General features: G+C 43.6%; 1 protein-coding gene across 1 annotated transcript in view; it reads right to left on the bottom strand.

Annotated features, from left to right (window-relative positions):
- LOC310868737 (protein unc-80 homolog) overlaps positions 1-21,231 on the bottom strand; it is a gene marked incomplete at both ends in the record, with an annotated part of 182,345 nt that overhangs the window by 22,333 nt on the left and 138,781 nt on the right. Inside the window, 9 exon segments of the mRNA XM_083779197.1 lie at positions 4,358-4,543; positions 6,143-6,308; positions 8,024-8,208; positions 10,680-10,886; positions 12,582-12,705; positions 13,501-13,626; positions 15,397-15,513; positions 16,545-16,809; positions 19,651-19,869. Of these exon segments, the coding sequence (XP_083635323.1) occupies positions 4,358-4,543; positions 6,143-6,308; positions 8,024-8,208; positions 10,680-10,886; positions 12,582-12,705; positions 13,501-13,626; positions 15,397-15,513; positions 16,545-16,809; positions 19,651-19,869 (1,595 nt within the window).

Genomic DNA, 21,231 nt, shown 5'->3' with positions numbered 1-21,231 from the left:
CTAGTCCTTATGGGAGAGGAGAGGGTCTTATTTACCTTTACATGCTGAATTCTGTCAGTGAGGAACGTGTGACAAAATAATGAATGTGTAGCTGAACCATTTCAAGCTGTATTGTGTTGAATGCAGAAGAAAAATCTGCTTGTTGTAAGCAAATTGAAATGGATCCTGTGAAATAAATATGGCATTGTTGAGATGACGATAATATATATTTTCCCAGAGCTTTCATGATAACGGATGTGAGTGCAGATGTGGTCTGTAAATCATTGGATTTACCTTTTTTGTCAGTGGTTTTATGTGGGCAGTCAACCACGCCTGTGGATTATCGACAATATGTTGAAAAATAGGCTGCCAGACTGGGGCCAATTCTGTGGCAAAATCCTTCAGAATAAGAATCCTTCTGAATAAGAATCCTTCAGAATAAGAATGCTTCTGAATAAGAATGCTTCAGAATAAGAATCCTTCTGAATAAGAATGCTTCAGAATAAGAATCCTTCTGAATAAGAATCCTTCAGAATAAGAATCCTTCAGAATAAGAATCCTTCTGAATAAGAATCCTTCAGAATAAGAATGCTTCTGAATAAGAATGCTTCAGAATAAGAATCCTTCTGAATAAGAATGCTTCAGAATAAGAATGCTTCTGAATAAGAATCCTTCAGAATAAGAATGCTTCTGAATAAGAATCCTTCAGAATAAGAATCCTTCAGAATAAGAATGCTTCTGAATAAGAATCCTTCAGAATAAGATTCCTTCAGATTAAGAATCCTTCAGAATAAGAATCCTTCAGAATAAGAATCCTTCTGAATAAGAATCCTTCAGAATAAGATTCCTTCAGAATAAGAATCCTTCAGAATAAGATTCCTTCTGAATAAGATTCCTTCTGAATAAGATTCCTTCTGAATAAGAATCCTTCAGAATAAGAATCCTTCTGAATAAGAATCCTTCTGAATAAGAATCCTTCTGAATAAGAATCCTTCAGAATAAGAATCCTTCAGAATAAGAATGCTTCAGAATAAGAATGCTTCAGAATAAGAATGCTTCTGAATAAGAATCCTTCAGAATAAGAATCCTTCAGAATAAGAATCCTTCTGAATAAGAATCCTTCTTCAGAATAAGAATCCTTCAGAATAAGAATCCTTCAGAATAAGAATCCTTCTGAATAAGAATCCTTCTGAATAAGAATCCTTCTGAATAAGAATCCTTCAGAATAAGAATCCTTCAGAATAAGAATCCTTCAGAATAAGAATCCTTCAGAATAAGAATCCTTCAGAATGAGAATCCTTCAGAATAAGGCGGTTTATTAAATCAGGACCAGGGGATTCTTCGCATTGATAGAAATTCTATCGCCGCTAGAGGGCGCCAACACATCAAGTACAGTAGGTCTACACATTTATCTGAACCATCGTTTACAAACTCAAAGCGAGAGAAGAAGCTGTTTAAATCATTAGCAAACACCAGTTCATTATCCGTCACAATAGAGCGCCGCAGTCCCTCCCCCTTTCAGAAAAACGAAAACCCAATGCATTCTCCCATCGGCACTTCTTATTTAATTTATTTAAAGACGGTTACGCCGCGGACAAAGCCAACTCGGATCGTGACAAATCATGACAATGAACACAATGTTTTGGGGCCGATCAAATCATTAGAAAGTAGAAAAGAAAGTCAGGAGACAACACTGTTTGTTTTGTTTTTCGTCTTATAAATTTTTTTTTGTCACGATCCGAGTTGGCTTTGTCCGCGGCGTGACAGTTTTTAAATAAATTAACTAAGAAGTGCCGATGGGAGAATGCATTGGGTTCTCATTTCCTGGGCCACTCGTTTTTCTGAAAGGGGGAGGGACTGCGGCGCTCTATTGGCTTATTGGAAGGAGACATGCCTCAGGTCATACTTTGTAAAGAATGACTTGATCCCAAAGCATCATTATTGTCTGTGTCAGTGGTTCTCAAACATTTTCATGTCAGCTTTTTGCTTCTACGGCCCAACAGCCTGGAATAAACTTCCATTCAAGCTCAGACACGCACCCTCTGTAGACATTTTTAAATCTCAACTCAAGACTCACCTCTTCACTCTTGCTTTTAGTTGAGTTTTACTATGCACGTTCCTACCCTGCCCTGACTGATTGCTGCATGTTTTTATTTGTTTTTATTTATTTTATGTTCTTATATTCAATTTTGTTCTTTGCCATTGTTCTATCATTTTAACTACTTGTGTTTTATTGTATTTTATTTTTGTGTCCTGCCCTGTGAAGCACTTTGAGCTGCATTTATGTATGAAAGGTGCTATACAAATAAAGTTTATTATTATTATTAAGGATCCCCAAAAAAATATGTAATTGGCCACCGACCCCCATCTATGTCGTTCCAGGGACCCCCCACCCCCAGAAGCAAATATTTGAGTAAAAAATGTTCGCTCTGAAAGAATATGTATTCAAAGATTTTTCAAAAAACATTGCTAACGTAATGAATGCTTTGAAAACAGCCCAAAAGGGGTTCCCGTCCCGAATGGGTTTAAAAAGCATCCGATAATAAATGAATGGGTTTAACCCATTTCGGGCGGGAACCCCTCTTGGTGTTTTAAACATTATGTCATAATTTAGCTATTGAAAAATAGCAGATCTACAAGCTTGTAGGTCTGCTATTTTTGAAAAATCACGAACATGTGGTGCAAAGCTCTTTTCAGAGCCAACGTTTTTAACTCAAATCTTTGCTTCTGGGGGGAGGTGGTCCCTGAAACAACACATTTTCAGATGGGGGGGGTCAGCGGCCAATTTCATATATTTTTGGGGGTCCTTGACATGAAATATTGAGAACCACTTGATATAGAAACTAAATCTCGACGTCAGGCCTGAATGGGTTTAAGGAGCGTCTGGTAATAAATGAATGAACGAATGAACCCTCTAAGACCCGCATTAATTTCTACTTGCAAAAAATAGATATCAACCTCACTACTACTTTGTACTACTAGGACTAAGACTAAAAATATGTTTAAAAAAATAAAAAAAAATAAGTTTGATGAAAAATTTATAATAATTATATAATAATATAATAAATTAATAATTTACATTTGGGGGATATCTTTCACAATAATGAATAAAACATGTTCTAGACATTCTAATGATCACAAAAAAAACCTGTATTACAATTATTTTACCTACTTTTATTAGGGTCCAGACATTTTTAATTTGTGTGAATTTCAGCCTCTGTGGGGGGGTATTTATATCCCAATATCATGACCAATGGCATTGAAATGGCATTGCAATGAACATCACTGATGACGTTTAGGTGAAAAAAGAACAGAAAAAAATAGCGTCTGCTAATAAATGAATGGGTTCAAGGAGCGTCTGATAATAAATGAATAGGTTTAAGGAGCGCCTGATAATAAATGAATGGGTTTAAGGAGCGCCTGATAATACATGAATGGGTTTAAGGAGCGTCTGATAATAAATGAATGGGTTTAAGGAGCGCCTGATAATAAATGAATGGGTTTAAGGAGCGCCTGATAATAAATGAATGGGTTTAAGGAGCGTCTGATAATAAATGAATGGGTTTAAGGAGCGTCTGATAATAAATGAATGGGTTTAAGGAGCGCCTGATAATAAATGAATGGGTTTAAGGAGCGTCTGGTAATAAATGAATGGGTTTAAGGAGCGTCTGATAATAAATGAATGGGTTTAAGGAGCGTCTGGTAATAAATGAATGGGTTTAAGGAGCGTCTGGTAATAAATGAATGGGTTTAAGGAGCGCCTGATAATAAATGAATGGGTTTAAGGAGCGTCTGGTAATAAATGAATGGGTTTAAGGAGCGTCTGCTAATAAATGAATTGGTTTAAGGAGCGTCTGGTAATAAATGAATGGGTTTAAGGAGCGTCTGGTAATAAATTAATGGGTTTAAGGAGCGTCTGATAATAAATGAATGGGTTTAAGGAGCGTCTGGTAATAAATGAATGGGTTTAAGGAGCGTCTGGTAATAAATGAATGGGTTTAAGGAGCGTCTGGTAATAAATGAATGGGTTTAAGGAGCGTCTGATAATAAATGAATGGGTTTAAGGAGCGTCTGCTAATAAATGAATTGGTTTAACCCTTTCTGAACGGGAACCCATTTTGGTGCTAGCATTACGTTATGCTTTAGCTATTTAAAAATAGCAGATCTACAAGCTCATAGCGCGCCACCGAGCGGCGCGCTACAAGCTTGTACGTCTGCAATTTTTGAAAGATCGAAGAACGACTGACATTTTTAGAATCTGATCTCAGGTCAGAATGGGTTAATCAGACCAGCGTGTGTCCAGTGGAAACCTCGTATGAATCTGATCTCAGGTCAGAATGGGATAAGGAGCGTCTGATAATAAATGCCGTCCTCTTACTCTCCTCCTGGTCCTCCTCGTCGGTGCGGCTCAGTGTGTCCTGGGACGGCTGGCGGGACGGCTGGCAGCTCTCCTGCTCCCACACGGTGCCCGTGCCCGTGTTGGAGCGCGACATGGTGGCCAGGCTGAGGCGGTACGCCGACGTGGACGTGCCTACCGTGCTGATGGACGTCTTGCCTTGGTACGCTGAGGGGGGGGGGGGGGGGGGGGTTCAATACAATATTAGTGTTATAATTATTACAATATTACTAGTCAATACCTTGGTACGCTGTTGGGCCGGAGCAGGGCCGTGCACAGGGCACTGAGGGGGCAGGGGCTCAAACTCCAGAAAAGGGCACATGTGTGGGCACGCTTAGCGCACCAATTTATCGATTTATCGATAAATTATCACGAGTCGACTCGCAGCAGCGCGAGTCGAAAGTTGAGCTTTTTTTTTTTTTTTTTCCTTTTTTCATTGCATTCAGAACGCACCCTTAATTAAAAACCAAATGCAGCTGTGTAGGCTATGTGGCTCTCAGCGCGCGGTGTCCCACTATTGAGACTGGCTGAAGTCTGTTTGAACTGCGCTGTGTCAGAGAAGTAACAGATAGAAGCACGCAAACGTTACCCCGAAACGATATCCCCCTCATCACCTCCGTGCTGGAAATATAACGTCTGTGTTCCCGAGGCTACATTCATGCTGACGCAATGACTGTCTGTTTCTGGCTAAGCTTTACGCGCAGGGCACATGAACCTCTCCGTCTCCGGAAAATCAGAAAATGAGTAACAAACTAACATGAGAACGTTATCGAGTTGTGGAGGAGGAGGAGGAGAATAATAATGTTATATCTCTTATTGTGTTCTCGGTGCTGCTGTTGCGCTGTGTGCCAATACCACTACTTTACCTGGATAACATCATCTTTTCATTTTGACATGATTCACATGAAATAATAATCCTGTACCGGAACCGCGTGTAGCGTTTGGTTTCATTAACGCGATCGTCACAAAATAGCCTACAGCTGCTGCTGCTAAAGATACCAAAGATTGGACATTTTTAAACGACGCAAAACTTAGAATTCCCCTCTTGCGTACCAGTGCCACGTGTCCCGCGGACCGGCACCGGTGTTTGGGAACCTCTGATATAGATGATACATGCACTGTGACTGTGTCATATTGGAGAGGCCACTGAATGCGCAGTGCTTTGTTTGACATGCTCCGTATTTGAGCGCGCGGCAGCTCCACCCGCCCCTGTTAAATCCCCCCCCCCCCCGCGCGTCCACCCCCATACAAGTCCTTATTGGCCCCCCATACAAGCCCTAATTGGCCCTCCATACAAGCCCTTATTGGCCCCCCATACAAGCCCTAATTGGCCCCCCATACAAGCCCATATTGGCCCCCCCATACAAGCCCTAATTGGCCCCCCATACAAGCCCATATTGCCCCCCACACAAGCCCATATTGTCCCCCACACAAGCCCATATTGCCCCCCACACACGCCTTTATTTGCCCCCCCACACAAGCCCATATTGCCCCCCCACATAAGCCCTTATTGGCCCCCACATGCCCTTATTTGCCCCCCCACATAAGCTCGTATTAGCCCCCCCCCCCCCCCCCCCCCCACATGCCCTTTTTTTGAGGGAAAGGGCACTTTCTGCTAAAAAAGTCTGAACCGGTCTGAACCTGTCTGAACCGGTCTGAGCCTGTCTGAACCTGTCTGAACCGGTCTGAACCGGTCTGAACCGCCGGTCTGAACCTGTCTGAACCTGTCTGAACCGGTCTGAACCGGTCTGAGCCTGTACCGTGTACCTGAGCCGCTGTGCACGGCCTCCTTGAGGATCTTCAGCTCGTTGTTGAACTCGGCGAACAGAGAGCTCTTGCAGAGCGGCCGCGGGATGAAGCGCCGCTCCAGCTGGTCAGCGATGTGGTGACGAGCCGTGATCTCCTCCTGGGACTCTGCCGGCTGGGTCAACAGCTGCAGCGCACGCACACACACACACACACACACACACACACACACACACACACACACACACACACACACACACACACACACACACGCACACACACACACACACACACGCACACACATTTCGATTTATTTATTTGAGTCCACATTTATGAAATACATTATCAAGGGCACAAATATTTTCAGTTGCTTCTGATATACTACGCACTCGAAACATCACGTGTCTCAGTGCTCGAGTCCAAACAAGCCCTAAAAATGTACAGAATATATATAGGCAACACGTGAACTTATTCACAGCCAACATTGGTCACTCGTCATATTATTACACACACACACACACACACACACACACACACACACACACACACACACACACAGTTAGAAAGAGACACAACCAGTGGTATAAACCCAAGTAACTTACAGTAAGTACATTTACAATGCAACTTACTGTACAAAGTACAATTTTTAGGTACTGGAGTATTTACAATTTTCACTGCTTTTACTAACACTAGTAACACTACCACTACATCTCAGATGAAACAGTCAAACTTCTTTTTTTTTGGCTTCCTTCAGACAATGCAGCAGCATAGATAACATCAAACTGGGCTGAAGATACTAGCACTTACCTTGCACTGTATGAAGATACTAGCACTCACCTTGCACTGTATGAAGATACTAGCACTCACCTTGCACTGTATGAAGATACTAGCACTCACCTTGCACTGTATGATAAACCGATCACCCCGGCCTTTTCACTCATATGGATATGAAGCATCGACTGAAGGTGGAAATGTACAAATATACCCAAAGAGTAACAAAATAAGCGTATAAACTAATCTAACAACCCAGAGACTACATTTCCGGGTAGGCGGGGTGGCTGCATCTGCCCGTCGCACAACAGAAACTGAATGTTAATTACGCTTATTTTAATTTAATTGATATTTAATGTTTTGTCGTTAGTACGAGTCGAGTCAGCACCAGCTGAGCTTACGTCAACGAGGAATCTCAGGAACGCAATGTGTTGACAGCTGGGCGTGACGTATATATTAGCAGCGACATTGCCTTCATATGTAGTTTCAAGGCTTTTGCGGCCACATTAATTCCATTTTCTCCAGAAACTGGCTGTATCAAATATGAATGGACATCATTATTAACGACGCACAGCCAATCCCCTGGCCGAGATGATCGGTTTATTTTTCAAACACAGTTCTTATATGAAGCGATCTAAATGGGGATTTCAATGCAACTAAAAATATACATGAACCTGTGTACACCCTCTAGTGAAAGTGACGTCAGACTTCGGTGCTCTATGAAGATACTAGCACTCACCTTGCACTGTATGAAGATACTAGCACTCACCTTGCACTGTATGAAGATACTAGCACTCACCTTGCACTGTATGAAGATACTAGCACTCACCTTGCACTGTATGAAGATACTAGCACTCACCTTGCACTGTATGAAGATACTAGCACTCACCTTGCACTGTATGAAGATACTAGGACTCACCTTGCACTGTATGAAGATACTAGGACTCACCTTGCACTGTATGAAGATACTAGCACTCACCTTGCACTGTATGAAGATACTAGCACTCACCTTGCACTGTATGAAGACACTAGCACTCACCTTGCACTGTATGAAGATACTAGGACTCACCTTGCACTGTATGAAGATACTCTAGCACTCACCTTGCACTGTATGAAGTCACTAGCACTCACCTTGCACTGTACGAAGGGCCTGAGCAGGACAAAGATGGGGATTCTGGTCCGCACTACGAAGTCGATGAAGTCCCAGAAGGCCAGGCCGCCCACCTTCCTCAGAGCCATCTCCTTGACCTGCAGACTGAGACGGTACCACTGGTTCCCCAGGGAACGCTCGAAGCACACCAACACCACCTTCAGCGCTGAGAGAGAGAGAGAGAGAGAGAGAGAGAGAGAGAGAGAGAGAGAGAGAAAAGGGCAGGGTACGACACGTTTTTTTAATTGTTCGGCACAAAATATTCAGTTTGTTGTCACGATTTGTCACGATCCGACTTGGCTTTGTTCGAGGCTTACAGATCTTTAAATAAATTATTTTTTTGAAATGTCTATGGGGAAAATCCATGGGGAATTGTTTCCTGGGTCATGAAAGGAGGCGGGACTGCGACACTCTACAGTGTCCGACTTCGTTTTGAGCCGATATAAATAATATATGTTGTTTGTAGCAGCCAGGCACTATTGCTCAGAGTCAGACGAAATACGACTCATATTAGAACTCAGGCCATGTAACAGGTTTCAAATTTGATTTGAGCCGACGGAGAGACAGATCTCATTCCAACAGCTGATCGCTCGACGCTGAAGCACGGCCATTTCTTATTAGAGAGGTAAGGCCATGCAGGTTCAGAGTTGACTAGTGAAATGCAAATGAGCCATTAACTGGAGCAATGCCCGTCTCCAGGCTGTCCAGAAGGTGTGAACGTCACTGCTCGAGGGTCATTTTAGCCAAAAAGTAACACAAAATAAAAATGGCTTGTGGACTCGGCCCAGCCTGCAGTGTGCTTTCTGGTATAGAGGGGCGGGTAGCGCGCGCATGGAGCAAGCACTGGATAATATCCGTTCACCGATGTGACGAACAACAACACTGCTGTAGAGGTCTTTATACCCAGATAAGCAGCCTGGCTTGGTGGACTCGGCCAGCCCCTCTCTGTGGCAGCGGTGGCCGAACGGTTTGCGGAGCGGTCTTGATATCGGAAGGTTCGCTAGTTCGTATCCCCGGACCGGCACGTTAAAATTACCACCGCTGAAGTGCCCTTGAGCAAGGCATTGAACCCCTTACCATGAAATGTTCTATGAGCAGGGCCTGGCTGTAAACAAGTTCTTAAGCTTAAAGTCCAGTTACCCTGGGTAAACATAGTACCTTTCCTTTCCTTAGTCCAGTTACCCTGGGTAAACATAGTACCTTTCCTTTCCTTAGTCCAGTTACCCTGGGTAAACATAGTACCTTTCTTTCCTTAGTCCAGTTACCCTGGGTAAACATAGTACCTTTCCTTTCCTTAGTCCAGTTACCCTGGGTAAACATAGTACCTTTCCTTTCCTTAGTCCAGTTACCCTGGGTAAACATAGTACCTTTCCTTTCCTTAGTCCAGTTACCCTGGGTAAACATAGTACCTTTCTTTCCTTAGTCCAGTTACCCTGGGTAAACATAGTACCTTTCCTTTCCTTAGTCCAGTTACCCTGGGTAAACATAGTAGGGGAGGATGGGGGAAGATGAACCACTTTTTACTTAAGTTGTCCTGGAAGCAAGGCAAAATGAGATGGCAGTCAAATCTAATGATCTACACATATTTCAGGATGTCGTCTATCAATTGAAATGATGAGTAAGCAGCTATGACAAAGGGCCATGAAAATATGACCTTTTCAAAAAAAAAAAAAAAGTGGCTCAATTTGCCCCAGGTAAGGGGTAAGTTGATCCAAAATTTAACCACATGATATTTTAATGTAAAGAGCTTAAACTTGAACAGATAATGTATTCACGTATTGAAAATAATTTAATAACAGTTTTCCCTTTTGCAAATAGTCTTATTTATCTGTTTATTTATTATTTAAACAATATAAAGACAATTAAATAAAGTTTGTTATTCAGAACCTTATAATATTTGCAATATTGTTAATACAATATAGCAAATTTGCAAACATTTGCAAACATCCAAATTAAAGGTCATTCAGTATAATTTGAGTAGCTAATACTTAATACAAAAATATGAATGGTGATTCACATTAAGAAAATTGGCTCAATTTACCCCAAGGAATTGGTTCAACTTGCCCCATGGCCACTTTTTGACAAAACATGGCTAGCTTAATGCTCCAGGATAATGTTTAGCTAAATGATTCACATGGGTTTTATACATTGGTATATCACCAACATGCATGATATATAAGTTTAGACCTGGGTGCTTTTGCTTTAATATAAAAATGATTATTCCAGAAAAGTTTATTTTTTTACTTTGACCAGCAAAAAACACTTTTTTGTGTATAAATGTACTTTCCACTTTGTCCATGTGTCTCTCATCTTCACAGTCAGGTTGAAATGGTGGGTGTGTCCTGATTTTGAGGTCACATGACAACTCATGTGTGTAGTTTTAAAGATACAGGGGGTGGTTCAACTTACCCGACGGTTCATCTTCCCCCATCCTCCCCTACCTTTCCTTTCCTTAGTCCAGTTACCCTGGGTAAACATAGTACCTTTCCTTTCCTTAGTCCAGTTACCCTGGGTAAACATAGTACCTTTCCTTTCCTTAGTCCAGTTACCCTGGGTAAACATAGTACCTTTCCTTTCCTTAGTCCAGTTACCCTGGGTAAACATGGTAAACTTTGCTTACTTTGTGGAGGTCCTTACCCAGATAAGCAGCCTGGCTGGTGGACTCGGCCAGCCCCTCCCTGCGCAGGTCCTTGCCCGTGTCGCCCGGCGTGGAGCAGTGTGCGGGCGAGGCGTCCAGCATGAAGTTCTTGGTGCGCGAGGTGGAGATGATGCGCGGCGGCAGCAGGATGTTGATCACCGTCTGCAGGAGCAGAAAGACCTCCGGCTGCTCCAGGTGGGGGCTGTCTGTACAGGGACACCGTCTTATTGGTTAGGCTGTCTGTACAGGGACACAGTCTTATTGGTTAGGCTGTCTGCACAGGGACATCGTCTTATTGGTTAGGCTGTCTGCACAGGGACACCGTCTTATTGGTTAGGCTGTCTGCACAGGGATATCGTCTTATTGGTTAGGCTGTCTGCACAGGGACAAGCAGGAACCATCGTCTTATTGGTTAGGCTGTGTTATCTTTACCTTTGGGTAAAGGGTAAAGGGTAAAGGGTGTTTATCTGTACCTTTGGGTAAAGGGTAAAGGGTGTTATCTGTACCTTTGGGTAAAGGGTAAAGGGTGTTATCTGTACCTTTGGGTAAAGGGTGTTATCTGTACCTTTGGGTAAAGGGTAAAGGGTGTTATCTGTACCTTTGGGTAAAGGGTAAAGGTTGTTTATCTGTACCTTTGGGTAAAGGGTAAAGGTTGTTTATCTGTACCTTTGGGTAAAGGGTAAAGGGTGTTTATCTGTACCTTTGGGTAAAGGGTAAAGGGTGTTATCTGTACCTTTGGGTAAAGGGTAAAGGTTGTTTATCTGTACCTTTGGGTAAAGGGTAAAGGGTGTTATCTGTACCTTTGGGTAAAGGGTGTTTATCTGTACCTTTGGGTAAAGGGTAAAGGGTGTTATCTGTACCTTTGGGTAAAGGTTGTTTATCTGTACCTTTGGGTAAAGGGTAAAGGGTGTTTATCTGTACCTTTGGGTAAAGGGTAAAGGGTGTTTATCTGTACCTTTGGGTAAAGGGTAAAGGGTGTTATCTGTACCTTTGGGTAAAGGGTAAAGGTTGTTTATCTGTACCTTTGGGTAAAGGGTAAAGGGTGTTATCTGTACCTTTGGGTAAAGGGTAAAGGGTGTTATCTGTACCTTTGGGTAAAGGGTAAAGGGTGTTATCTGTACCTTTGGGTAAAGGGTAAAGGGTAAAGGGTGTTTATCTGTACCTTTGGGTAAAGGGTGTTATCTGTACCTTTGGGTAAAGGGTAAAGGGTAAAGGGTGTTATCTGTACCTTTGGGTAAAGGGTAAAGGGTAAAGGGTGTTATCTGTACCTTTGGGTAAAGGGTGTTTATCTGTACCTTTGGGTAAAGGGTGTTATCTGAACCTTTGGGTAAAGGGTAAAGGGTGTTATCTGTACCTTTGGGTAAAGGGTAAAGGGTGTTATCTGTACCTTTGGGTAAAGGGTGTTTATCTGTTCCTTTGGGTAAAGGGTGTTTATCTGTACCTTTGGGTAAAGGGTGTTTATCTGTACCTTTGGGTAAAGGGTGTTTATCTGTACCTTTGGGTAAAGGGTAAAGGGTAAAGGGTGTTTATCTGTACCTTTGGGTAAAGGGTAAAGGGTGTTATCTGTACCTTTGGGTAAAGGGTGTTATCTGTACCTTTGGGTAAAGGGTGTTTATCTGTACCTTTGGGTAAAGGGTGTTTATCTGTACCTTTGGGTAAAGGGTAAAGGGTGTTATCTGTACCTTTGGGTAAAGGGTAAAGGGTGTTATCTGTACCTTTGGGTAAAGGGTAAAGGGTGTTATCTGTACCTTTGGGTAAAGGGTAAAGGGTAAAGGGTGTTATCTGTACCTTTGGGTAAAGGGTAAAGGGTAAAGGGTGTTATCTGTACCTTTGGGTAAAGGGTAAAGGGTGTTATCTGTACCTTTGGGTAAAGGGTAAAGGGTAAAGGGTGTTATCTGTACCTTTGCTCCCAGAGCCGACAGTCAGAACAAAAGGAATGAGCAGGTTAAGCAGCATGCCCTCCCGCCTCTCCTGATTGGTGAACGGTGAGATCACGTGACCCAGAGGAAAGTCATCCTTCAGAGCCTGCGTCCAATCAGAAGAAGAGCAGCTTTAGCCGCGATAAAAGGGATAGTTCACTACTTTACACGTGTTAATGGTATTTCACTTCATCACACCTTCACACATGTATGTTTAAAGGGACACTTCACCCTTTTTGCAAAAAAATATATGTTAATGACGTTTAGAAGCTTTAGATCACGTTCCTGGGGGTATTTATGTGTGTAATATGTGGTTTTAGATATTTTAGATTGTAGCAGTGAGCCTGTTGTCTCTGATGTCATGGACACTGGTCTCACTACCTTCCTGGACTACAATTCCCATAATTATTTGGTGCACTGCTCCTCCTTGTGGATAGGGGGAGAGCTGTCTTACTGAGACAACATGTAGTGTCCCTTTAAGGGATACCGGTATGTCACTTTAAAGAAAAACTTTGCTAATTTTATCGTCTACTCAGGCTTATATGTGTTGCTTGATTCAGTATTTAGACATCTGATATTCATGTAAGCTGCCCCACCACCTTCCTATACAAACCAATTGTAACTTCACTCCCGTGTTTTTCCATTTACCGTTTTCATTTAAATAGACGATAAAATGACCAAAAGCTTTTTTGAAAGTGAAATATCCCTTTAAATCAAAGCAAATTAAAAGCACGGAATTAAACACTTGCCTGTGTGCACGCAAGGACCTTCATTGTTGTGGAACGTACGGATGAGAATGTATATAGTGCTTGTACCTGTATCTGCATTAACCAATGAGAATTTAGGGCGTGTACCTCTATCTGCGTCAACCAATCAGAATATATATATATATTTTTTTTACCTGTATCTGCAGAGCGACCAATCGCACCACGGCCGTGCTGAAGGGGAGGGGAGGGGACAGGTAGGGGCTCAGGTGGAGCAGGGGCAGCCCGTCGGCTACGCTGGACGGTCCCACCACGCCCATTACCTGGGGACACACCCACAGACCACGCCCATTACCAGAGGACACACCCACAGACCACGCCCATTACCCGAGGACACACCCACAGACCACGCCCATTACCCGAGGACACACCCACAGACCACGCCCATTACCTGAGGACACACCCACAGACCACGCCCATTACCTGAGGACACACCCACAGACCACGCCCATTACCTGAGGACACACCCACAGACCACGCCCATTACCTGAGGACACACCCACAGACCACGCCCATTACCTGAGGACACACCCACAGACCACGCCCATTACCTGAGGACACACCCACAGGCCACGCCCATTACCTGAGGACACACCCACAGACCACGCCCATTACCGAGGACACACCCACAGACCACGCCCATTACCTGAGGACACACCCACAGACCACGCCCATTACCGAGGACACACCCACAGACCACGCCCATTACCTGAGGACACACCCACAGACCACACACCCCCCCAAACACCCCCACAGACCACGCCCATTACCTGAGGACACACCCACAGACCACGCCCATTACCTGAGGACACACCCACAGACCACGCCCATTACCTGAGGACACACCCACAGACCACGCCCATTACCGGAGGACACACCCACAGACCACGCCCATTACCGGAGGACACACCCACAGACCACGCCCATTACCCGAGGACACACCCACAGACCACGCCCATTACCTGAGGACACACCCAGACCACACCCATTACCTGAGGACACACCCACAGACCACACCCATTACCTGAGGACACACCCACAGACCACACCCATTACCCGAGGACACACCCACAGACCACGCCCATTACCTGAGGACACACCCAGACCACACCCATTACCTGAGGACACACCCACAGACCACACCCATTACCTGAGGACACACCCACAGACCACGCCCATTACCTGAGGACACACCCACAGACCACGCCCATTACCTGAGGACACAGCCACAGACCACGCCCATTACCTGAGGACACACCCACAGACCACGCCCATTACCGAGGACACACCCACAGACCACGCCCATTACATGAGGACACACCCACAGACCACGCCCATTACCTGAGGACACACCCATTACCGGGGACACACCCACATACACCCACAGACCACACCCATTACCTGAGGACACCCCCCCCAAACACCCCCACAGACCACGCCCATTACCTGAGAACACCCCCCAAACACCCCCACAGACCACGCCCATTACCTGAGGACACACCCACAGACCACACCCATTACCTGAGGACACACCCACACGCATGCACATGATTCTAATTATATTGATACCTACTGTCGGCTAGGGTCACGAATCCATTCTAATTATATTACGATAATATTACGATCCTACGATTGTTGAGATTCAATAATATTACGATTTTCTTCCCCCCCCCCCCCCACCAAGTTACTGTTTTTTATACTAGAATATTTTAAAACAATTTTAAACAATATAAAGTCGATGCAGCCAGATAACGTCAATAAGTATTTCTGACATGGAAAAAGATCTAAATAAATACAATTAATGAATGAATTAGTTAATGAATAGTTTTTTCCTCCCACCCCTAGTTTCCAGGATAGTATATGACATCAGTAAGAGTAGTCTTGAGTGGTGTGTCTATGTATGTGTGCATGTCTGTGTTGTTGCATAGCTGCATCGTACTATTGTATTAGTGTGTGTGTGTGTGTGTGTGTGTGTGTGTGTGTGTGTGTGCGCGCGTATGTGCATGTGCGTGCGTGCATGTTCCATCCTGTACCAGGTTGACGCAGACGTTGATGAGCGAGCGCAGGTGTGGGAGAAAGGAGATGATTGGCTGACGCTGCAGTGTCAGACAGATGCCCTCGATGAGACTGCTGGCCGCCTCCCACTCCACCTGTCTCCTAGACACATACACAGAGATACACACACACACACACGCGCGCACACACACGCGCACACACACGCGCACACCCGCATTGGCACCCCGAACTGGAAATGTGTTTTCTGTTACCGGTTAGGCTGTTACTGCAGTGCTGGAGAGAAATGGAGGACAAACACTCTACTGTCTGCAATGCTTTCTATCCCAATACTGTAAAGCTATACTTATGGAGTGCCGTGATATTCTTTCATGTGTTTATGATGTGACACTATAGTACATTAGTCATTAGAGCCCTTGGTGTGGTTGTTATGTGCAATGATGTCTTCCCTTTGTATTCATAGGGTTTCTTCCTGGAGGCTGAAACCTTGACAGTCAAACGGGCCAATGACATAGTGACATCACAATATCATCCTCTAGCACCCATACAGAGAGCAGATATCACAGAAAGATAGATATCACAGCAGACCATCTACGCGTGCACACACGCACACACCACAGTGACAGCACTTAAGGGGCTGTATTTTGCGTGTCTTAAGTACCAGGTCTTATTACCTAACTTGAGTAAACTAAAGACCTGGAGGCGTGATCAATGCCATTTGGCTATTCTGAGTGGCCAAAGAGCATTGATCACGCCTCCAGAGGCGTCTCTTGTCATGTAAAAAATGTGATATTTTGCGATCTTTTGGGGTTGATTTGAGGTTAATTTGACTTAGTTATGAAAAATATAGCATTAGCTTAGCAATCCGGACCAGCCAAGCTATTGACTAGGGTCAAAATACTACAGGATGTTGTTGATCGTTGAACCGGAAGTGACTTAGGAAGATCCGTCTATTTTAGCCAAAATCAGCATAATGGTGCTTTCCCGCCATCTGGTGGCGAATCGAGAGAATACATTTGCAATGAATGAAAAAAAAAAAACATCTCTTCAATCCACCAGATCTTTCTTGTATGTTAAAACGATGAATTAAAAATATGCCAATTTGTTACCCAAACAAAAAAATTGGGACTGGTAGTCCAAGGGTTAAGACAGCCCAAGGTGTTTGCACTTTTCTTTTTACACGAAGTTTTCGGACCGGGGGGGGGGCAGTGCCCCCGAGCGGTGGGACAGACCTGAGCGTGGGCATCTTGTGGATCTTGTTGAACATGCGGTCCAGCCTCTTCAGGATGAGGATGAGCGCGGGCCGCACCGCCTCGGCCGACCAGTCCGTGATGGGCAGCATCTCCATCACGTAGCGCCGCAGGCCGCGGCTCTCCATGGTCAGCGTGTCGTAGGGCGCCAGCTTCAGCAGCGCGTGGGCGATCTCCGCCAGCCTGTTGGGGTATAATATATGTATGTATATGTATGAGACCAAAAAAAAGGGACTCCTGCACATCCAAAAAGACCCGTAGGAGGTGCACGTCTAGTTAGCAGGCATTAGACATCAAAAAAGAGAAAAAGCTTCCAAGGAAGGGACTGCATGCACACTCCAGGGAACAGAGACGGACAACTTACTGCATCAGACTTATTTACAGTATTAGCACGACGCGTTTCGCCGCGAGCTGCGTCAGGTGCATTTTGATATATATATATATATATAATTATATAATTATATAATTATTTTTACAATTTTATTTATACATTTTCAGGTTTAAAGACAAGACATAGCCTACTGTACAAACATTTACATCACACATACACATTCAAAAGGAAAGAAAAAGGAAAAAAAAAAAAATCTAAAAAAGGTAGTCCCAATACTTGATTCTGATTGGCTGGTTACCGTCACGTGACCGGTGTAAATTCCACCGATAACCCACTCCTTCAATCACTTTATATCATTCGCAGCTGATTCCAGCTGTACTGGGGAATCACTTTACTTTACAAACACATGCCGTGCGGGCGTGTTTAAGCACCGCCCGGCTAATATTGCTGTGAATGTGTGGCTCCAGGCAGCCCCGTAAAGACATCAAGCGCTATTCTCCCGTCACATAGGCTACGTGCCGAGCACAACAAGGAAGTGATGTGGCTCGCTCTGGTGGGCGCAAAGCGTAGCTACTTTTGTGAATTCAATAGTTTTATTAGGTTAATATTGCTATATGTTTGTAACCGTTTTAGAAAAGCAATAAGCCACTCGAGGCCCCAGCTTACCGGGTATTTTACACTGGCTGGGGGGCGTAGGCAGACCCGATAAATGATACACACTACACAGAAAGAATAATACACACTACATAGAAACGTGTTGGCGTATATAAGTATGAACCCATTTAGACCTAAGATTCTACAAATGTCTTCTAAAACATGACAGTTTTTCTGAAAAAACAGTCAGTGGTTTTCAAACATTTTCATGTCGAGGACGCCCAAAGATACCGACCCCCGTCTGAAAGTGTGTTGTTCCAGGGACCCCCGCCCCCCCCCCCCCCAGAAGCAAAGATTTGTGATGAAAAACGTTCGCTCTGAAAGAATACAGAGATTTGTGTAATGTTTTCAAGATTTTTTAAAAATAGCAGACCTACTGTACAAGCTCGTAGCGCGGCACTGAGTGCCGCGTGAGCTCTGGAATGGCGAGACACGGCCAAAGCATTTCCAGAGGGAGTCCCCAGAGACACGGCCAAAGCATTTCCAGGGGTCCCCAGAGACACGGCCAAAGCATTTCCAGGGGTCCCCAGCCAAAAACGTTGAGAACCCCTGGGATCATAATTATCTCTGCTATAGGGCGCCAGCTTCAACTGTAGATTTAGTCGACTAAAATCGTATGATATTTAGACTAAAACTAGACTAACGCTAAAACATTCCAGGTGACTAAAATGTGACAAAAAAACGGGCTCTCCCAGAGTTAGTGTCGAAGTGTCCTTGAGCCCGTCGGGTAGAAAGGGGGTCAACATGACCCAAAATGAATTGGCAGGGATGGAATAATTAATGCCTATACATTAATTTACCCTGAAGAATATCGTTTGCCGAAACGTTGGGTCTTTCAATGAAAAAGGTTTTTTTGCATCGTGATTCGTGACTATACGAGCTGTGCGACCTCAAATAAATTATTTAGAAAATGTTTAATCGAATCGAAATGTTGAATCGAATATTCAGGAAAAAGTGATGGAAGGGGATCCTTTCCGAGAGCTTCACGGGAAAAGATAATGAACTTCACGCACAAGCACACACACGCGCACGCGCTAGTGTTGTTTTTGGCAGCATTTCTATTTTAGTTTATAGTCAGTCTTTGGACTGAAACTTAATTTAGTTTTAGTCACATTTTAGTCACCTGGAATGTCTTAGTGTTAGTCTAGTTTTAGTCGACTAAATGTCATAAGATTTTAGTCGACTAAATCTACAGGTGATTTAGTCGACTAAAATGTATTTTGGCAGGTCTTGATGCCGTCGTAATGAGTGTTTAAAAAAAAATGAAAATAGCCGATCTACAATCTCGCGACGCGTTGTGAGCTTGTAGATCGGCTATTTTCAGCATGCAACCAAGTGTAAAATGACATACTGGATCTCTTGTCCACTAGTCCCTTCCTAACATTTTAGTCTAGTTTTTATTTGTCGACGAAATTGTCAGTACATTTAGCCTTAGTTTTAGTCATCGTAGCTCAGTTTTCATTTAGTTTCCATTTGTTTTTGTCAGTGAAAATAGGTAGGTTTTAGTCGACAAAAACAACACTGCAGTGTTGTTTTCGTCGACTAAAACTAAGACGAAAAAAAAAAAAAAACGAAAACAACACTGCAGTATTGTTTTCGTCAACTAAAACTAAGACGAAAAATGTTTGTCGACTACCTTTTTTCACTGACGAAAACTAAATGGAAACTAAATGAAAACTAAGCTATGGTGACTAAAACTAAGACTAAATATATTGACAATTTCGTCAACAGATAAAAACTAGACTAAAATGCTAGGAAGGGACTAGTGGACAAGAGATCCAGTATAAGTCATTTTACACTTGGTTGCATGCTGAAAATAAAATAAAAATATTTTCAGCAAGTGTAAAAACACTCATTAAGACGGCATCAAGACCCGCCAAAATACATTTTAGTCGACTAAATCAACTGTACATTTAGTCGACTAAAATCTTATGACATTTAGTCGACTAAAACTAAATGAAGTTTCAGTCCAAAGACTATGACTAAAACTAAAATAGAAATTCCCTGCCAAAAACAACACTGGTGCCACACGCGTATACCTCATGTGGGACTTGATGTCGAGCAGCTCCAGGGCGATGACGCGCGGCTCCCCCGCCACGTTCTGCAGGATCTTGAGGCGCGGGCCGCAGTGCTTGTAGAACTCCGTGCAGATGTTGAGCAGGGACTCGCGCGGGCGCCGGAACTCCTCGCGGGCCATGCGCTCGTCCAGCTCCTCCCGGGGCACGCCCTGCCCCTCCTCCAGGAGGTGGAGGTTGTCCCTGCACGCACGCACGTACACGCACACGCACGCACACACACAACCATTAAAGGGATTGTGACATAAAAAAAAAGTTTTGGAATTGTTCTTATTTTTTTTTAGGTTTTCTAATCTCAATTGCACCCAAAAAACATGAACTTTTTACATTCAGTAGATTTTCTGTGATCTGGGGTTTTCTGGCTGGTGCTCTGATTTGCCGGCAGTAAGTGACGTCACTTACTGCAAATCCCATATATGTCAATGGGATTTGCCAGCAGATGTCACTGTTTTCACTGTGTTGCCTGTTTTCATTGTAGCTCAAAAGGCCCAAAAAACCCCAAAGAAAACTTCAGACCACAGAAAATCCACTGAATGTTCAAAGTTCAGGTTTTTTGGGTGTAATTGAGGTCATAAAACCTAAAAGAAAAAAGAAAAAGAAAAATAAATGAAAATGGATGTCATAAAACCTTTAATACACCAATCTGGGAACCAGATCGGCAAAAGAAAAAAAAAGGAAAAACAGCGCCCGGTTGGCCCGCCCCCCAGCCCTCCACTTCCTGTGGTGCGCCTGTGTTTTCATTCCCCCAGGTACATTTGGTTAAGTACAATATTTATACTTAAGCAAAAAGTGTCAATACCTTTGTTCTTCTACTCTTCTACCCATTTTGACTTTGTATATTTTGATTATTATTAGAAAACTTATATACATTTGAAAATAGACGATTTACAAGCTCACGCAATGTGTCGCATCACAGCGCATTGTGAGCTTGTAGATCGACTATTTTCAAAAGACCTTTGTATTGAAACTTGAAAACATGACATTCTGCATAATGAGTACTTTTACTTTTAGTATTTCTACTCAAGTACATTTTGAATTCCGGACTTTTACTTGCAAAAGAGTATTTCTACTGTATAGTGCAGTATTGATACTTAAGTAAGAAATGTGAGTACTTTTTTACCCACCACCACCGGAACACACTCATGGACAGACACACTCATCATAACGTCGTAGACTGTGTTCATTTGTAGCTATGGCAACAACGGCACACACACACAGTAGGGCATTCATCAAAAAATCGATTTATCGATTTATCGATAAATTATCACGAGTCGACTCGCAGCAGCGCGAGTCGAAAGTTGAGCTTTTTTTTTGTTTGTGCATATGCACCGGAGTGCACTCGCCTAATTTGCATTGCATTCAGAACGCGCCCTTAATTAAAAACCAAATGCAGCTGTGTATGTGGCTCTCAGCGCGCGGTGTCCCACTATTGAGACTGGCTGAAGTCTGTTTGAACTGCGCTGTGTCAGAGAAGTAACAGATAGAAGCACGCAAACGTTACCCCCAAACGATATCCCCCTCACCTCCGTGCTGGAAATATAACGT

Source organism: Protomyctophum parallelum, assembly GCF_964188405.1.
Source record: "Protomyctophum parallelum genome assembly, chromosome: 13".
Lineage (NCBI taxonomy): Eukaryota > Metazoa > Chordata > Actinopteri > Myctophiformes > Myctophidae > Protomyctophum > Protomyctophum parallelum.
The sequence above is the reverse complement of the archived record's forward strand: the minus strand, read 5'-3'. Positions and strand labels throughout refer to the sequence as shown.